The 19503-nt window shown below is 40.6% G+C and overlaps 1 protein-coding gene and 1 long non-coding RNA gene across 10 annotated transcripts in view; one reads left to right on the plus strand and one right to left on the minus strand.

Moving 5' to 3' along the window:
* The window catches only part of LOC146360202 (uncharacterized), a 237175-nt gene that overhangs the window by 132438 nt on the left and 85234 nt on the right, over window positions 1-19503 (plus strand). The gene's annotated exons all lie outside the window — the stretch shown is intronic.
* The window catches only part of BCL2L11 (BCL2 like 11), a 54869-nt gene that overhangs the window by 23882 nt on the left and 11484 nt on the right, over window positions 1-19503 (minus strand). For all 5 annotated transcript variants that reach the window (XM_084829112.1, XM_084829111.1, XM_084829113.1 and 2 more), the window contains one exon: window positions 3373-3485. In XM_084829112.1, the coding sequence (XP_084685238.1) occupies window positions 3373-3485 (113 nt within the window). The remainder of the gene's footprint in view (window positions 1-3372; window positions 3486-19503) is intronic.

The following is a 19503-nucleotide window of genomic DNA, read 5'->3' on the forward strand; positions in this document are numbered from 1 at the left end:
CTAGTACTTCCCGGGATTTGGAAGCTATGCTTCTATGAATGCAGCCCAAAAGAGCATTTGCCTTTTTTGCAGCCACATCACATTGTTGGCTCATATTCAGCTTGTGGTCGACAACAATTCCAAGATCCTTCTCGCTTGTAGTGTGGTTGAGCCACGTATCCCCCATCTTGTAACTGTGCATTTGGTTTCTTTTTCCTAGGTGCAGAACTTGGCATTTAGCTCTATTAAATGTCATTCTGTTGTTTTCTGCCCAGTGCTCCAGTCTATCCAGATTACTATGAATTTTGTTTCTGTCTTCCTAAGTATTAGCTATCCCGCCCAATTTTGTGTCATCTGCAGATTTGATCAGCATTCCCTGCACCTCCTCCTCCAAGTCATTAATAAAAATGTTGAAGAGCACTGGGCCCAGGACTGAGCCCTGCAGTACCCCACTTGTTACCTCTCCCCAGTTTGAGAAGGTCCCATCGATAAGCACTCTTTGAGTCCGATTCTGTAGCCAACTGTGGATCCACTGGATCATTGTTTCATCTAGCCCACTTTGAGCTAGTTTGCTCATCAGGATATCATGGGGCACTTTGTCGAAAGCTTTGCTGAAGTCGAGGTATATGATGTCTACAGCATTCCCACGGTCTACAAGGGAGGTGACTTGATCAAAAAACGAGATCAGATTTGTCTGGCAGGACTTGTTTTTGACAAATCCATGTTGGCTTCGAGTAATCACGGCATTGTTGTCAAGGTGCTTCCAGATGGATTCCTTTATCATCTGCTCCAGAATTTTCCCAGGGATTGATGTCAGACTGACTGGTCTGTAGTTCCCAGGTTCCTCCTTTTTACCCTTTTTGAAGATAGGGACAACGTTAGCCCTCCTCCAGTCATCTGGCACTTCCCCCATCCTCCATGATTTCTCAAAGAGAATAGACAGCGGTTCTGAGAGTTCCTTTATTACTCTAGGATGCAGTTCATCTGGCCCTGGAGATTTGAACTCATTCAAAGTCATTAGGTGTTCCTTGACCATATGCCTATCGATCCCAAGCTGCAATCCTGCCCCTTCAGCCTGTACTTCGCCTTTGCCAGGGGGGTCATAGACTCCAGTTGCTCTGATCAAATTTACAAGTTTCCACAGCTGCTTTTCAGTATAAGCAGTCCTAATTTGTTTTTTTAAAGTTAAGGGAGTTTTTAGAAAGCTGTTTTGGGAGATTCTGTCAGGAGGTACTGAAAGACAACTGACAAACACACTTTGGTATATGCTCTGGATTTCAGCAAACATCTCCCTTAATGGCCACTACTAAAACATTTATATATTATGATGCAGTTTATTTACTCGTAGACACAAAATATAAACATGCAAAAATATCCAAGTGATTCAGAAAAGGACTTTAATACTGTAAACCTATTTTTGTGTAGATTTTTTGTTTGGCTTTAAGGTAGCTGAAAATAGCTTTATGGCACAATCCTATACATGTTTAGATAAAAAAGCATCCTACAACTCCCAGCATGCCCCAGCCAGCCATGCTGGCTGGGCGATCCTGGAAGTTTTGAGACGTTTTTCTGTCTAAGCAAGCAATGGAATGTGCCCTTAGTCATTTTAGTTACGACTTCTCTGGATCACCCATGTACTGAACTTTACTGCAGCACAAATGCACATATGGACAATATTTTAAAATAATACCTGCATAATCTAGGCTGAAAGGAAATTTTTTTTTTTCCTCAAGTGAAGATCTGATTTTGGTATACCTTGTAGCAGTTCAGCCACTGACTGGGATGAGACCGAAACATGATCTCATCAGCAAATGGATGGTATGTCATTTATTTTGAAAAACCAGCCAGCTTACTACTTGCATACAGTCACTGAGATTTGGCCCTGTGATTATACGCAAGTGGTAAGCTGGTTGGTTTTTTCATGTTTCTCTTCAAACATGCTTCCTTTTTTACTTGTCTCCAGATTGTAATAGAAGCTACTCACCTTGAACATAGCTCCTAAAAGTTCAATGTGAAAAATTCAGCCTAGTCCCAGGTGCTGAACTATACTTCTCTTAACTCATCTGGCTCAGTAGCCTAAGCTGACTTCTGCATGAACTTCTGCTCAGTTTGAAGGTACTACATTCAGCACTCAAGTCCCAACAGGACCTACTCTGCTAAAATCAGACCTTCTTTTTCTGAGCCAATCTACCTGGTACGCTTCTAGCACTAAATGTAGTTCTTACAGCTGAGCAAATGCAAAGAAAGAAAGGGGGCACAGAAAAACAGATTACGTGATTCTGTATGCAGGTCTTACAATCAAATGCCTAGGCAAGAGTTTGTAGCATAAACATGTAAAGTGTTCAGAATTTTCAGACACTCCAGAATATGGCAATTCTATTCCACGCAAATGTACTTACATGTGTTGGCTCATATTCAAAGCAGCATTAGCACGATAGCAACCAGCAGCCCAGGTAGATGCACCAACAACATGCTAATGCTACAAGGAGTGCAAGCTGGCACACTGGGCGAAATCCGACATCATGTGAGCAGATTTCCGCTTGCACAATGGGACTTTTCCCACCTCTCCTCCCCTTGGCAGCTCTTCACACACACCCAAATCTGCTCCAGAGGGTTCCCCAATTCTCTGGAGCAGATTTTGAGGGTGTGGAGGAGGCTGCCGGGGGGGGGGGGAGAATCCCCCTTTCTGTTCTGCTGACAGAAGCTGTTCTGTCTAATGTTCAGTTAGACATTCTAACTCTAGGAGGAGTTAATAGGAAATAAGTTGATTTAATCAGAGATGCGCACATGGAATGCTAACGCAGATAAGTTCTTTCTTCATAGCCTGAAACATGTACAAAGTTGGCAAACCACTAAGTTATGAATGTCAATTCCACTTCCTGTCTATACCAACGTATTTCTGAAATGTATTTTTGGGCCTCTATTTGACATACTTTCTTCTGCCCTATAATACAGTAATCTACCCAGAAACTTGCCCTTGAGTGTGGTGTAGTGGTTAGGACTGAGAAGACTCATATTCAAACCCCCTCTCAGCCATGAAGCTCACTGGGTGACCTTGGGCCACTCACCATCTCTTTGACTAACCTACCTCACAGGGATGTTATGAGGAATGTACAGGAAAGGGATATAAATGGAGGAAAGGTGGGATATAAATGTACTAAATAAAAAATAAAATTACTATACTGTAAAAAAAGGTGAACTGTTTAAGCAGGTGAGTGGTTTGTAAGTTGCACCTTAAGGGAAATGTGGTATTCCTTGGTAAAGTTTGAGAGCGTTATTAAAGGACTGGGACACCTTCATTGTGTGTGCTTTCCCCTGCAATACTTAAGAGCTCTCTGGGCTACATCGCTGGATAGTATCAAAGAAATGAAAAATAAAAATATTGAAAATTACCCTTCTTGGACAATAGGAAGCATTAAATTCATCTCCAATGCGCCGTAATTCCTGTGCAATCCATATTTCTGGCCGCATATCTTCTGGGATTGGCTGAGACTGCCAACTGGAAGCTGGGTCAAAGCAACACAGAAAAAACACATTTTAAGATTTCCAAATGGTATTTCCCCACCCATCCCCCAATGTGCCCATACATCCAAAGGTTCTATTACATTTTTCTGTCCATATTAGAAGACTGAGAATGACAACTTTTAATAAAAGTACCAAGAAAAGTTAACATTTCACTGAACAAGTCACCAAGAAACTTGTAATTATATTTTACATTAAAGTTAGCATAACATCAGAACTTTCCATCCTTTGCTTACTAAATCTATTCTTAAAATTTAAATTTTCTAGCATAATAATAGTGAATCTGTCATGCTTTTAGGTCAGAACGTTGGTCTAAGGGTAACAATAGATGGAGCAATAGATGGAGATCCATGGACATCTGTGGGTCTTCATATGCTACTTACCCACCCACCCAGGGGCAAAGTGTAACCTACTGGTTTTCCAAAACATCCAAGGCTGTTCCACCAGCTGCACAGAAGATCTAACACTCAAGAGAAGCCAGATACCAATATACAGATTTACAAATAACTCCTAAAATCAGACACTGACAAGTAAAAAGTGAATGGAAATACTGGAGGATTCTCTCTCAAGAAAGAAATTATAATGCAAAGGTGAATCTGCAGCAAGCAAATGTCCTGATACCATGGCGTTCCATGTCCCCCCCCCCCCCATGCTCCTAATGGTAGCAGCAGCAGTAACTGAATTTGGGAAGGGAAAATGCAGAAAGTGTATTAAAGTTTACAGAAGCGAAGAGGAAAGCTAGACATACGGCTGCATTTTTCGTGGCAGTTCTGTGTTTACTCTAAAGTTTAGTTTGGCCCTAATACAAACCCTTGTTTGTAGTCTTGCCCTTCCTCCAATAATCTCACAGTGATGTTTAACCTTAACATCATCACTGGAACACAGGTTTGGCTGAGACAGAATGATTTACTCAAGGCTTCATAGCCAAACAGTGATCTCAACTTAGTTTTTTCTCATCCAAGCCCAACATTCTAGGCATTGCTGTTTTAAGTCTTTGACCCAGTTCACATGTCACACTGACTAAGCCAAAGAGCAGCATACATCCACCTTCGATCCTCCCTTCATGTGAGCAAAGAAACAAGCCAGGATCCATCACTTAAACATCGCTTCCTGTGTTGTGTGAATCAAGAGCTATGGTTAAGTATGTGCAAGCAAGCCAGGATTTGTAACCTAACTTTAAACCCTGGTTTAAAGCTAGGTCTTGATTGCGAATATTTAATCATAGTTCTGAGTTCACACCTCACAGGAAGTTATGCTTAAGTGCCAAATCCTGGCTTGTTTGCCACTTGTATGAAGGGAGGAGCATGTAAACGTATCCATTAGCATCTTAGCAACACAGTAAGGAATTTTAAAAGTCAGAGGTCCTGTTCTAGGGACAGGCCTCAGGTGGAAACAAAGGATACTGTTTACGAAGAGGAAATTCAACCAGCATGGACAGGTATGTTGTTTCACAGAATGAGAGGTTTATAGGCTCTGAAAAAACAACAACTATCTGTTGAAAAAGGCGTGTTTGTTGACTTTGCCAAAACCATCTGTGTAAGGGGTTTTCCTTGTGATGCACCAAACTGCACCAAACAAACTAATAAAAGACTCAATGAAGTTTGATTATTCTGAGAGCACCCCCTTGCATTTCAATGACAGTATGCAATCATAAAAACAGAACCAAACTATGCCTTGTTCCACCTTTGGCTGATGGTCAACAGAAACAGTTGTATGTACACCTGAAAGCAGTAGTCTTCATCCACCAAGTTTCATGCCTCAAAAAAGAGGTACTAACGTCTGTACGTTGTCTTTAGTCTTACAAGGTGTACTGCTGTGAATCTTTCAAGAAGCATGCTGCCGTTTCCTCTCAAGTAAATCTATTCCAGAGGATGCACAGCAATGTGCCAATTTGAGCAGAACATTGCTATGTCTACTCAAATATGTTTACTCAAAAGGAAAAAAAGTAGCAGCACAGTGCTTGAATCCAGAAAGGATTGTCCCTGTGGGATTCAGCTGTGCTTCTTTTTAAGTGAATTTGAGTGGAAGCACAGATGTGCCATTTCAAGCACCTAGTCTCAAGTTCACTCACAAGTAGATGCTGTGGCAAGCCACTGGAAATTGTACCACTTGATTTGGTGTGTCCCTTACAAACTCACCTTTTCCATGAAGCCTTTGGCCCAACACCCTAGTTCCATGCTCTACTGCAGCCTCCCCCAACCTGGTGCCTTCCAAATGTTTTGGACTGCAACTCCCAGCATTCCTGACCATTGGTTATGCTGGCTGGAAGTTATGGGAATTGACACCCAAAACATCTGGAGAGCACCAGATTGGGGAAGGCTGCAGTAGAGTAACCAAGCCTAAGTATGTGCAAGCATTTCAATTGAACATTATTTCCTGTTTACCCCGCCCCATCTCCCCTTCCTCTGTTTCCCCTGTGTAGAACAGAGTGTACTATCCATTCCCCTAGATTGAATAGATTGTGAACTGCCCAGACAGCTTTGGCTATTGGGCAGTATAGACATGTAATTAATTAATTAATTAATTAATTACATTAGCTCCTCAGGGCAGAGACCTTTCCTCTTGTACTCTGTAAAGTGCTATTTACACTGATAGCATAGTAAGAATAATATTTTATCTGTTGCTCTTTGCAGCGATGTACTGCATGTGGACAATGAGACAGAAGGGACAAACCAATTCAGAACAAAACAAAGATTTATGATATATGCATAACCTTGCACTTCAGAAGACAGACTGATCTGAGAAACAGCAGAGGAGTATTCAAACAGGAATGCACGCAATACAAGTGCAGCACATCTCAATCCTTTCCCATTGGCAACAGCAGGGAATGCTTCAAGACATCAAATAATACTGTATTATCTAATTCCTTCCCTCTCTCCATCACCTCCGCCTTTGCTCAATCTTGGCACATGAACAAAAACAGTCTATACCTTGCCTGACAATTAAGCCTAGTAGTTAACTATTTATTTATTTCATTTATGTCTCGCCTTTTTTTCCTCTTGCAAGGAACCCAAGGTGGCTTACATTATCCTCCTCCTCTCCATTTTAGCTTCACAACAACAACCCTGTGAGGTAGGTTGGGCTGAGAGTGTGTGACTGGCCCAAAGTCACCCAGTGAGCTTCCATGACCGAGTGGGGACTAGAACCCAGATCTCCCAGCTCCCAGTCCAACACTCTTGCCACTACACCACATTGACTCTCTAGTGCTTTTGTCAATAAATATGAGGTGAAACAGAAATGAATTCAATCTCCAATACCTTCACTGGCCCTTCAAAATTGGGGAACAATTTGCCGACCACTTAAACTGACCAATTGCTTTATCCCCTCTATGGTTACTACTACTAGCAACAATAGTACTAATGAAACTGTCTCCAGATGCACACAGAAAATATTCCACAACATAGTACATTGAGGGCCAAATTAGACATGGCAGCAGCAGACCTGTCTCTTGTGGCTGAGGGTCTGATTTTAAGTGCATAGGAGTGCATGGATGAAAAGAGCTGAACTATCCCCATTATTTATTTGATATATTTCTGGATCGCCCTTCTACTCAATGAGTACTCAAGGCAATTTACAATGAAGACATAAAAACAATGATCCCATTCGCATGCAACAGCATTTTGTGGGTTAATTAACCCACAATTTGCTATGCACAAGCGCAAGCGAGCAATCGAGCTGCCTCCCATGCACTCCTCATTTCTGCTTTTATCAACAACCTACAATCAGCCAGGGCGTAGGTTGTTGAGCATGACATGCGAACCTGGAACACTGGGTTGTTTAGTGGCTATACAACCCAGCGGTTAACCCAACAACAAACTAGGGGTTAACTGCTGGGTTGTTTTGCCCCTACACAACCAACGTTTCAGGTTAGCATGTCATGTTTAACAACCTAAGACCCAGCCAAGTGTAGGTTGTCAATTAAAACAGAGGTGGCTGATGCACTGCAGCAGCACATCCACTCTCTCCCGCTTGTGCGAAATGGGTCACTAAAAAGTAACTATTCCTAACAAAGCTGATAAAATACATACAATGCAATAAAGCAGGAGAACCTTTTAATATGCCACTGATTGCCACCTTCCCATGATTGACACTTACTTCCACACAATAAAGTCTCTGTGTGAGTGTGAAAATATATATATATATATATATATATGAATGAGAGAGATTTGCATAAATGTTATGATGCAGGGAAGGTGGATTAACTCTTTGCCCCGATGCCAGTTCCTCAACTTAAAAATTACCTCACTAAAGCTATTTGCCCTTTATGGAAATGTGTTGTTGTTCAGTCGTTCAGTCGTGTCCGACTCTTCGTGACCTCATGGACCATAGCACGCCAGGCCTTCCTGTCCTGCGCTCTCTCCCGGAGCGTGCTCAAGTCCATATTCATTGCATCGGTGATGCTATCTAGCCATCTCATCCTCTGCCGTCCCCTTCTCCTTTTGCCTTCAGTCTTTCCCAGCATCAGGGTCTTTTCCAGAGAGTTTTCTCTTCGCATTAGGCGGCCAAAATATTTGAACTTCAGCTTCAGTATCTGTCCTTCTAATGAGCAGTCAGGGTTGATTAGTAAGTAGCAAGTGTGTGGGTGGGTGGATTTAAACTAGGGAATCAAAGTGGGGGCACCACACCACAGCTCTGATCCAAATCATCTCACCCCACTACCTGTGGCTGCTTTTTGAAGAAGAATAACTTGTGGAGTTCCACATGTACTTTGGCCCTTAGTAGCAGAATACAACTGTATCAGGGCTGGGCAACTTGTGGCCCTCCAGATGTTTTTGCCTACAACTCCTATGATCCCTCACCATTGGCTATGCTGGCTAGGACTTGAAATGTAACATTTCTGGACATTTTGAGGCCATGGGAAAAAAACTTTTTTCTGTTTTCTTTTTGGAACAAACAGAAATTTGGGGGGAAATTGAAAAATAAGCAATACTTATTTTTTTAAGCACTCGTTACAGATCTAAAGTCACTTTGTTGCTTTAAGGCAGCCTTCCCCAACTTGGTACCCTCCAGATATTTTGGACTTCAGCTTCCATTGGCCTCAGGCAGCATGGCCAATTGTCAGGAATGCTGGCCATTGTAGTCTGAAATATCTGGAGGCCACCAGGTTGGGGAGGGCTTCTTTAGGAATATAAGAACACACATAAGAACATAAGAAGAGCCATTCCGGCTCAGACCAAGTCCAGCATTCCGTTCACACAGTGGCCAACCAGCTGTTGACCAGGAACCCACAAGCAGGGCATGAGCACAACAGCACCCTCCCACTCATGTTCCCCAGCAACTGGTGTACATAGGCTCACTGCCTCTGGTACCAGAAATAGCACATAGCCATCAAGTCTAGTAGCCACTGATAGCCTTTTCCTCCAGGAATTTGTCCAACCCCCTTTAAAAGTCATCCAAATTGGTGGCCATCACTACATCCTATGGTAGCAAGTTCCATAGTTTAACTATGTGCTGTGCGAAGTAGTACTTCCTTTTATCTGTCCTGAATCTCCCACCAATCAGCTTCATGGGATGACCCTATTGGGTTCAAGTATTTTGAGAGAGGGAGAAAAATGTCTCCTTATCACATTCTCCACACCATGCATAATTTTGCAGACCTCTATCACGTCTCCCCTTACCCTCCTTTTTTCCAAGCTAAACAAGCCCAGCCGTTGTAACCTTTTCTCATAGTGGAGATGTTCCAGCCGCTTGATCATGTTAGTTGCCCTTTTCTGCATATTTTCCAGCTCTACATTATTATTTTTTTTAGGTGTAGTGACAAGAAAACTGCACACAATATTCCAACTGTGGTCGCACCATAGATTTGTATAGGGGCAGTATGACACTGTCAGTTTTATTCTCAGTTCCTTTTCTAATTATGCCTAACATGGAGTTCGCCTTTTTTACAGCGACCGCACACTGGGTTGACAACTTCATTGAGCTGTCCACCACAACCCCAAGATCTCTTTCCTGGTCAGTCACCGCTAGCTCAGATCCCGTCAGGCTATACTTGAAGTTGAAATTTTTTGCCCTAACGTGCATCACTTTAAATTGTAAAGTGTATAAAACAGCCTTTCTGTTCCTGAAGTTATTTTGTGTATTTCTTGGTCTCCTCACAAAATTATCATTATATTTTAAAACTTTAAAAGTAAACTCAGTAAATTTGTAATTACTGTCTAAATTAACTATACTTTTACATTTAATGGACCAAACATGATAATTTTATGAGTAAACCAAGATATGCGTGACATATTTTAGGTCCCAATTTAATGTCTGACTAGCAGGAACATCAGCAAGTAGTCCCTGAAACATCTGAATCATCCTAGAAAGAAGCAGGAAGAACTGGAGGAAGAGGAAGACTGGTGTACAGCTCTGTTCCTGTTTGTAAGGAAGTTTAGGGAAATTCCTAAACTGTTCATGTTTGTGGGGTTGTGTTTAGGGAAACCTGATCTGAAGGAAAAGCAACTGAGATTTTATTTAGCCAGGAAAGACTCAACTTAGGAATGTCTATCAGTAAAATATACTTTAGATTAATTATTTTAATAAGGAAAGAAAGAAATAACTATGCTGGGAATCTTACAGAGAAGATTTAAAAAACCATTTTCCCCCATGGCTTCATTACTTCCAGACATTTTACATCTCTAGTCTTTCTATAAAAGTGTGCTTATTACAGTTTTTAGAAATCATCTGGGGGAAAGTTAAGGGCTGGGTATACATAAACACTTTGCCTTAAATTCTAAAAGAAAATATTTCATAATCCAAAGCTGTTCAATTTTTCAGGGAAGAACAAAAAATGGTCCTCGAAAAAAAACATGTTTTTTCTTAATTTTTCTGGGCCTTCACATCTCTAGCTAGGGCTGATGTGAGTTGTGGCCCTCCAGATGTTTTGACCTACAAGTTGCCCACTCCTGGTCTATACAGACATTTTTTTTTAATCAAATAAAAAACAATGATTGGCTAAACAGAGAGTGATTCTTAAAGAGAATGTATTCTAATGTATAGTTTGCAAAAGAAAGCATTATCAGTGTTAAGCAGCAAATATTAGTTAACATAAAACCATTGTACAATTTCCCTATAATTTGGAGAGTGAAATTAACTTTTGCCCTTCAAAATATCAGTATTTCGAGGTTACAACTGTATTAATATCTAGCCAAGGGTCGTATCAGGTAGTGCGCATCCACCAGTGGAACAGACGCTACTGGCGGAATGGATTTCCCCTCCTCCCCTATGCCCCCCCTCATTTGCTAAGAACAGTTCGGAGACCCTCTGGAGCAGATGCATGGAGAGGAGAGGAAAGGGAAGTCCACTCCCATGACATTGGATGAGCCCAGAGATTATTTCAGTCAACGGTACTGCCATTGCAGGGGTTCTGATAAGATTACCTTGGAGTTCTTTTCAGTTCTATGTTCCTGGTCTGACTTTTCTCCCCTTCAACAAACATGAGCTGAGCAATGACAGCAAGCATGACAGCACTTCTTACACAGAATATTCCACAAACTTGGCATTAAGACCATAACAGGATCATAGGGGAATACTCATAGCTTCCAATCTCACAACAATCAAAAGCTAGCAAAGCAGTGAAAACGTTAAGCAAATGCGCCTGGCTCCAATCTGGATGGAAAATTTATTTCAGAGCCAAACTAACATTTGCTTGGCTTACAGACGTATTGTTTTCACATTATAGTAGTGAAAGACCCTATCAGTTTTCAAAACAGAGTTTGCATCAGGCTCAATTTTAGACACTTTCTTAGCTGCTGAAATTCATTCATTCCTTGCAATACTGGCTTACTCAGTGCCTAATCTTCCAGTCATTTTAAAAGACAAGACTGGGGAGCCAACCAACGAATCTTATTTTACCATGAAATATCCCAGGAGGAGTTCTCCACAAATGGCATCAAATAATGTCAAGGAATTTTTCTTTTTTCTCCAACCAAAATTTAGTAATTTCACTCTGCTTGATCACCACAAGGCATACCTGAGCAGGCAAGCCCCAAGATGGACCACAAACTAATCTCACCCCTGTACAAATCAACACAGTTCTCAAATGGAGGAGACATGGAAAAGACACAACAATCTAGCACAAAAATCATGTTCGTGCCAACAGAGGATCAAAAATATATCCTCTCCCAAACCCAAATTCCTACTCCAGACAGACCAAATTCATTTCATTCAATGGCAGCATGAAGCTAATCCTAAAAAACTCCCAGACTACAAATGCCACTCAAGCAAGTTCTGACACCCAACACAGAATGCAAGTTACACACACAGCAAGTTACACACACACACATGCCAGCCAAAACATTTTGATGCTTGCAGCAGAAACTTCAATTGGCAAAGCTGACAGGCACTAAACAGAGCCACAAATGTGGTGAAAAGGGACATCTAAGCAGAACCAAATCTTAGCGCAACCTTGGCCAAAAACAATACTCCTTCTGCCAGTGGGAATGTGCATGCAGATAGGTGTCTAGGCAGCCTGACAATTAATGTACAGCTTTAGACTAGTTCTCCCCACCAGCCCTCAATCTATTTATTATTTGCCAAGAGGTTTCTGGGTACAATCATATTGATTAGATCAAGGAAACACTGCCTTTTCACACTGAATAATGTACTACATAATTTCAGTAGTAAAGGGGCCAACTCACAGAAGACAAATTTCTTATACGGAAGTCACTTCTGTGTTGGAAACTGTGTGAACTCTGGGTGTAATTAACCATGTGTGGGTGCACATATACCAGTGTTTTACTGTGTGCCCACACAATTTAATGGCTTCCATGTAGGAACTCTCATGCTATTGGTTGTTTGTGAAAGTACATGATTGTCAGGCACGAGGAAAATCTATGATGCGTTAAAGATTTAGGGAAGAGCTGTGCTTTTCTCCTCAGCTAAGTTCTATATTAGAAAGTTACTTCTAAGCCACATACACAGAACTAGCAAGTGGGAGTTTTGCATTATTACACACAGGTCTCAACATACCAAGGACCCCCAGGAAGATAGATGCTTGAAGAGCCACCTGCTTAGGCTTTGTACAAAACTTGACAAGATGTTAGTTTCACATAAGCACACAAAAGCAGAACTGTGCAATTTGCTACCAAAAAAATATATGAACACGCAATGGGACCTAAGGGACTGTGTACATATGAAAAACCTATATTGACTTCAAATGACAGGTTCTACAAGTCAAGAAATTAATATAATGTTTCATGTGGTTAGCAGTGAAATCAATCTGAGGCTTCATAAAGGACTTTCTGTGGTACTGAAAGATCAAAAAGATCAGGAGTGTCAAGTCATTTAGCTATGCAAAGTAGAGATACGTTTTCACCATTCATATTTAATATAATCCATTCCAAACATATGTAAATAAAGCCATATTCAAACAGTACAAGTTATATTTTGCTGCCTCATTAATATTGAAGAAAAGCTTTCTAAAAAAAAAATCATTGTTGCATAGCAAAGATGCCCAACATACATTCCATGTGCCACTTCTAAGACATCCCAGCAAAATCTTGGGAGCTTAAATCTTGCTTTAGACAAGACATCACTAGTTCTTAAGATAATCAAAGAGAAAATCTTAAAACATTACTACAATATCCAATGGAGTCTTAAATGACGGCCAAACTCTCATAAAAACAGTCTATGTTATGTGAGTGCTCCAGCCCATCTCCTGTATCCAACAGTGACCAGCAAAATTAACTTAACTTCTAAAGTGTTTATTTATACATTTAAAAAATAATAAATTGTACCCTCCCTATTAGTGGTGCCTTATCCCCTGATTTGCCAGTTGCTAAATCATTTTTTGTACAAAGGTGAATTAAGAACTGCACTCCACGATTTATAAACTTGTGTTCAGTAATGACCTCATAATATCAAGAAGCCTTGCAATAATTACTTTTTTATCATTAAAGGCCAAACACACCTACAGCTCAGCTTCCATTAACAAATATAAAGCTGTCCTTGATTGGCAGCAAAACTCAAAAAGTGCCTCAGGTATAACTGTCCAATCCTGAAGTCTGCAGTGCCAGCACAAATGCACAAGATAGGTCATTATCAACTCATTTGTACAGTGCAAGACATTACACCGGCGATGCAAAGATATTACTCCCACACTGAGGCTCAACACATCACCACAACTGTTTTAAGATAGGGCTGTAAGAGACTCAAAGGTGGCAAACATTTTTTTCACGACAATAGCTAACGTAGGATTTCCAAGTTGATAAGTCTGGCAGATTTGTACACCACAGACTGACATGGAACAGAGAAAGCAGAACTGAAATTTGATAGCTTACAGGATCTTGTACCAAAAAATGTTTATTCCCAACTAAAATGGAGCTTCTGGAAGGAAGGACAGGTGTTCCGCACCCACCAGGCACTATCCACATAACACCAGCGTCCGCAGTAGGAAAGTTGTAGGCAGCTTACTTGTCCTATTTGAGCCATACTGAACATCCCTTCTGAAGTAAAGAGTGTGTATGCAAAGACTTTGAAAATGTTTAGATAACAGATGTATATCCTGCCTTATCTCTGAAGAGTTCTAGGCAGCTTACAACAAAGTTAATAATTTAACAATTAGAAACACCCTTCAAATTTACAAAAACACGTGAATATATAGTTGTCAATCAGATTAAAAACCAGAGAAAAGCCAGAGGCCATTGGCATGTTGGCTACTTGGGAGAAAAATAAAAGCTGTCAGGTACTCTCCAACGTTCTCGGTGCACTATCCATGTGTACATGACCATTCAAGCCGTCACATTAAATTTAAGACAGCCCATAGAACAGCTGCTGGAATGTGACGCCATAGGTCGTAAGTCCTGAGTAATGCAGCTGAGCTCTTTATACTTCTAGAATGAATTGCTTACTTGCCTTTACTAACACTTAGAATTATTTCCATCAGTTTAATCTCAGAAAGATACTGGCTAAGTAAAAGCACATTAGACATAGGAAAAGTTAATATTCATAATATTCACAATATTCACAATACTCACAAAATATTTAGCAGCATTTGCAGAATCTCACAACACTGCATCACAATGACTGCAATATTTAGTTTAAAGTCCCTACTTTGAAACTGAGAGAATGTCAACTTTCACTAGATCAAAAAGTGTTTAAAATCACACAATTCCTGAGAAGAGCTGTAAAAGACCATGGAGTGCCTTTAACAACACAGAAACCAAATATACAAATATTCTTTGTAGCATCCCTGACTCATAGTTTCTGAACATTTGAGGTTGATAGCACAGTATCAATGTGAAACTAGTCTACACTGGAAAACCTCATACACCATTTAAAACTGCAGTATATCGTGCATACAGGATTCTTACAAATATGTATTTTTCATCAACAAATGTATAGAAGTGTACTGAATTCTCTCTTCAACACAGATGTGTCATAGATGTAATCAATCTAATGAATGTATTAAAGCTTCAGAAAATCCCCCCCACCCAATCCTTACAGATATATAATTAATTTAGCTTAGCTTGTCCTATGCCTGCAAGGGGGGCGGGGGGAGACCCAAAGTATTTTCTGTCTGCTGCAAATGGCTAACCACCTTAAATTACTCCTCTTCATAAATGGTATTGGGTCCAGCTCAGCAATACTCTGAGGCTTCTGGAAGCAGTCACTAACAGCTGTGGAAATGAACAACCCACTCCCCTTGACCAGTACTTTAAAATCCTCTGCAACCACTATTTGAAGCAAGCTCTAAAGCACAAGGAAGAGAATAGTGTACAGTAGCTACTATAAGGTGGCTCCAAATTACAGTCACTTGAGCACTATTTTCTGGAAACAACTATTTTCTTTTCCTTCCTAAGGATTCCCTTACTATGAAAGATAGACACCTAGTTTCCATGCCAAATTAAAACATTCAACACCGGTAGTTATGGATTTGTTAAATCTTTTCAAGCCAAGTTCTAAATGCCATCAATATTTTTCAAAAATTGAGGCAAGGAACCCGTATGATCCCCCACAGAATTTAACACATGCAAATTCTCACAGCAAGGCTAGAATGTTTAGAATATATTATGTATTAGTCTAGCAAAGTAGCTACTTCAACAAATAACTATGTTCATTTAACTGCATTGGAACATTCTGTTATGTGCAACAAAACTACAGAGGGATATTCAGTTTCACTACATTCCAGAATACAGACCTAAATCCTAAACATGACCTATATTTTATGTTTCCAAAGCCAACAGACATCTCATTTTTAAATTAATCCAGCATTACTAAGTATATCAATCATATGTAACAGTTTTTGCCACATCCTATATAAGAAACTCATGCATTTTTTTTCTTTAGAGTATAAAATCCTAGCAATAAAAAGAGAAACTAGTTGTATTTTTCTTTTTCTGTGAGCCAAGGGGTGAATTAAGCCAGCTGAGCTGAGGTAACCACTTGTAGGGAGTAACCCGCTTTCTGCCTCACACCATCTCCTCCCTGTTCTTCTCCACAATGCGGTTGAAAGAGTAAGAAGTAGCGAGAGAGTTGGCAGAGAGGTCATTTAGCTGCCTGTGGAGCAAGCAAAACTGTGACTACTTCCAACTACCAGGATCTGTTGGACTGGAGTCAGAAGGACCTCTAGTGAACTCCAGGAAGTGTAGCAGGAGCATCCAGGAGTGGGAAATGAAAACACTACAACAACGCTATCTGATGCAAGCTGCTTCCCCATTCAAATTGGAAGCAGTTATTTTATCAGTAGAGTGAAAAACAATGTTTTTATTAAAACAGAGTTATAATAATAAAGCAAACACTACCGAAAGAACTGTCCATGTTACTGTGACCATTTAGATCTCAGTTCTCTCTAAGGGGTTAATCACACGGAGCTTTTATCCTGCTACTGAGATGGCTGTCATGGAAGTTTGCGGGCACTTTAGATGATGCTGTTACCCTCCAGGGTGTCTCCCGTAATTTCCCCCAGCCTATCCCATGTTTTCCCCAAACGCAATGAATGTAGTACTTTTTCCAGTCCACGGAACAGGAGCATCATGACCTCCCCATGAAATTCTCCAATAGTGGGAGAAACGGCTCAGTGTGCCTACTGCAGGCGTTTGTTTTCAGTTGCTGGGGGCATGCACGGTCAGGATGATGAAGGCATTAAGGATGGGAGCAGGGCATGCAGGAGCAGATTTGACAGGCACGAGGGCAAGAATCACCTGCCGACTGCAACTCCTGCCTCCGCTCAAGTTTTGCTGAGGAAGGACTTTCCTCAATTCCCAGGTGTCTGCCATGTAAATGCTTGAGCACATTTCTCAGTTGGAGGGAGAAGAGGGTAAAATGCCTCCCTGCAACGAAGGGAGTCAGATCTGATCCCCCACCCCACCAAACGCAGAAGCAACATCCTCTGTTGATTCAGAGCACCCCGCTAAGTTCAGTGGGGCTTACTCCCATGTAAGCGTGCCGAGGGTTGCAGACTTATGGCATAAGCTTACATTTTATGTCTACTCAGAAGTAAGTCAGAGGTTTCCTGGGGGCTGCAAGAAAGGAGTACAGCAGAAGTTAAGCTACGAAAACAAGACACACACCCCTACTCCTTTGCACACATGCCAGGGAGCCCTTCCTAATCCCGCAAAGAAGCCAAAAGCAGGAAGCTCCAGACAGGATGTGGATTTTTGCGGGTTTTTTGCTTAATGTAGAAACACCCCAAGACGGTATTTGCCTGTGTCTGGGGCTCTACCACTTCAGCCTGCAAATGGAAGGGGTGTGTTTGTGTGTGTGTGTGTGTGTGTGTGTGCGCGCGCGCGTGCGCGCACGCACGCACGCTCACAGGATTGAATGCCTCCACAACAAAAAATAACACTATCCACAGAGAAAATTAATAATCAGGAACAAGGGTTCTAAACTTAACCTTCTCCATGATTTCTCATTTTCTACGTTCAGGGAATTTTTTATATGGAAGAAGCATTTGATCATGAGAGTCTGCATCTGCAGTCTGAAGTGGTACAGCCCAGATACAGGCTTATCACCTCAGTGAGAATCAGGCCTTTGTAAAGTAGAATTTAAGATATAACAAAAACGGTATCATAGAACATGTTAGTTTTAAAAAAAGAGAAATCTAGTAAAACTACCTTCTCATTGATTCTAATCTGAATAAATTACATTTCTGAAGATTCCACCCAGACTGAATTCAACATTTTAGGGGTGGAAATTCAGATGTTATGATCTTGAGGTATATCATAAAAAAAGCTGCACATCTTTTCTCAACCATAGGATGTGGGAGCCAGATGAAAGTATGGCTTGCGCACATCTCCACTGGGAGATAAGCAGCTTCCCTCTTTGGATGTTACACCAGAATTGCAAAAAGAAGATGCAGGAGCTTTTTGCACTTCTGCTCTCCCTACAAAATGTTAATGTTGGAAGCCACTCACCATTATTACACAGAAGTCTACACAATCAAGCCTTTTAGCTGCCAAGGTTTTGGAGAACATAATCTCCGCTCACTAGAAAATGTTCAAGTCATCATGTAGGAAGTTTTAACATCTTCTAGGAAGAGAACATATATAGAATGTAATCCATCCCATATGAGTAGGCTTTTTTTTAAATAATTCAAGAACTGAAAGCAGCAAGGATTTTATTCCCTTTCTCCATCACAACAGAAGTGTTATATATCAGTGTGTAACTTAGCATAAACCATGTGTTATCTTCAAGATCTGTGAATGCATTTTTTGGCTAAACCAGGGATGTTGAGTCTGCTGCCCTCCAGATGTTTTGGACTACAATTTCCATCAGTGCTAGCCAGCATGGCCAATGATCAGGGATTATGGCAGTTGTAGTGCAAAACATCTGGAGGGCACTGGGTTGCCTACTATTGGTCTACACCAAGCATTATCTTTTGGTGAGCTTGTGAAACTTGCCTTCATTTTCTAAGAGGACATTTTAATACAGCTGCTTTTCACTTTTGCCACCATTGTGTATAGATTTTTTTCACTGCAATGCTTACGTTTGAGTTTACTATTTAAAGAGACTTTCCAATATACAATCCTATCTCATCCTATCTCAAGAAATATTGATACTATTTCTTGGTTGAAGTGTAGACATATAAACAAATGGACTTATACTGAAAACAAGTCAAACATAAAATCAACTTTCACCTGGAATATGAAGAAAGGGAAGTGGTTATATAAACTGCACAATGCAGAAAACTTCCCCTCTCTTTCATCACTGTAAACTCAGATGTAAACTTTGCCTGAAGCTGCAAAAAAAGACAGGCTTTCAGAAATTGGTCTTTAAGAGAAAATACATCTTAAAAGTCAATTCTCTGCTACAGATATGGTCATCATAAATTACCATAGGACTGAACTTCACAAACCCTATTACCTGTTTGATAGCAGCTGTGTGGCTAACTTGCCTAGTCAATTCTGAATGGTTCATTCTGCATGATCTGTCATGCATATACAGCAAACAACAATTATGAGCAACCCTTAATATTAAAGCAGCACTACTTACAAAAAGGCAAGTAACAGACTTAAATGCAGAGAGGAAAACCTGTAAACTTTCCCCCATGCTTTTATAAAAGTTATCAAAATGCATTATTATAGCCAGAGCTGAAACAGAGGTCTATCACCTTGCACTTCCAAAACTACCTCCTTTGCTGCTTTATAAAACAGAATTGGGGGCCTTGAAGTTTATTATAAGCCATGGGGCCATGGCCAGTTTGCACATCTCAGCTGCACTTGAGCTTTGTGTGCGTCATCCTCAGGAAACCCAAGTTACAGTGGATGGACATGTTGTACTTGCTCTACAGCAGTGTTAATTTGAAACTATTATCTTCATATGATATGCAATTAGAATTCATAAAGCATGAAATTCACCTGCAGAATTTTTAAAAACACACCTCCCCATTTTCATTTTTTAAATTGTTTTTACCATCTTATTTCCTAATTTATCTGGAAAATTATACTTAAGATATAATTGTGAATTCTCAAGACTCTAATCAGAGGCTGCAAGCCACATGCAAGTACCACTGGAATCTTATGAAGCCTGTAGATCACATATTGGTTACAAACTGGCTTATGAGTTTGCCAGACTTTAACA

Source organism: Heloderma suspectum, chromosome 1 (assembly GCF_057233095.1).
Source record: "Heloderma suspectum isolate Gila_16-S chromosome 1, 16-S_ref, whole genome shotgun sequence".
NCBI lineage: Eukaryota > Metazoa > Chordata > Lepidosauria > Squamata > Helodermatidae > Heloderma > Heloderma suspectum.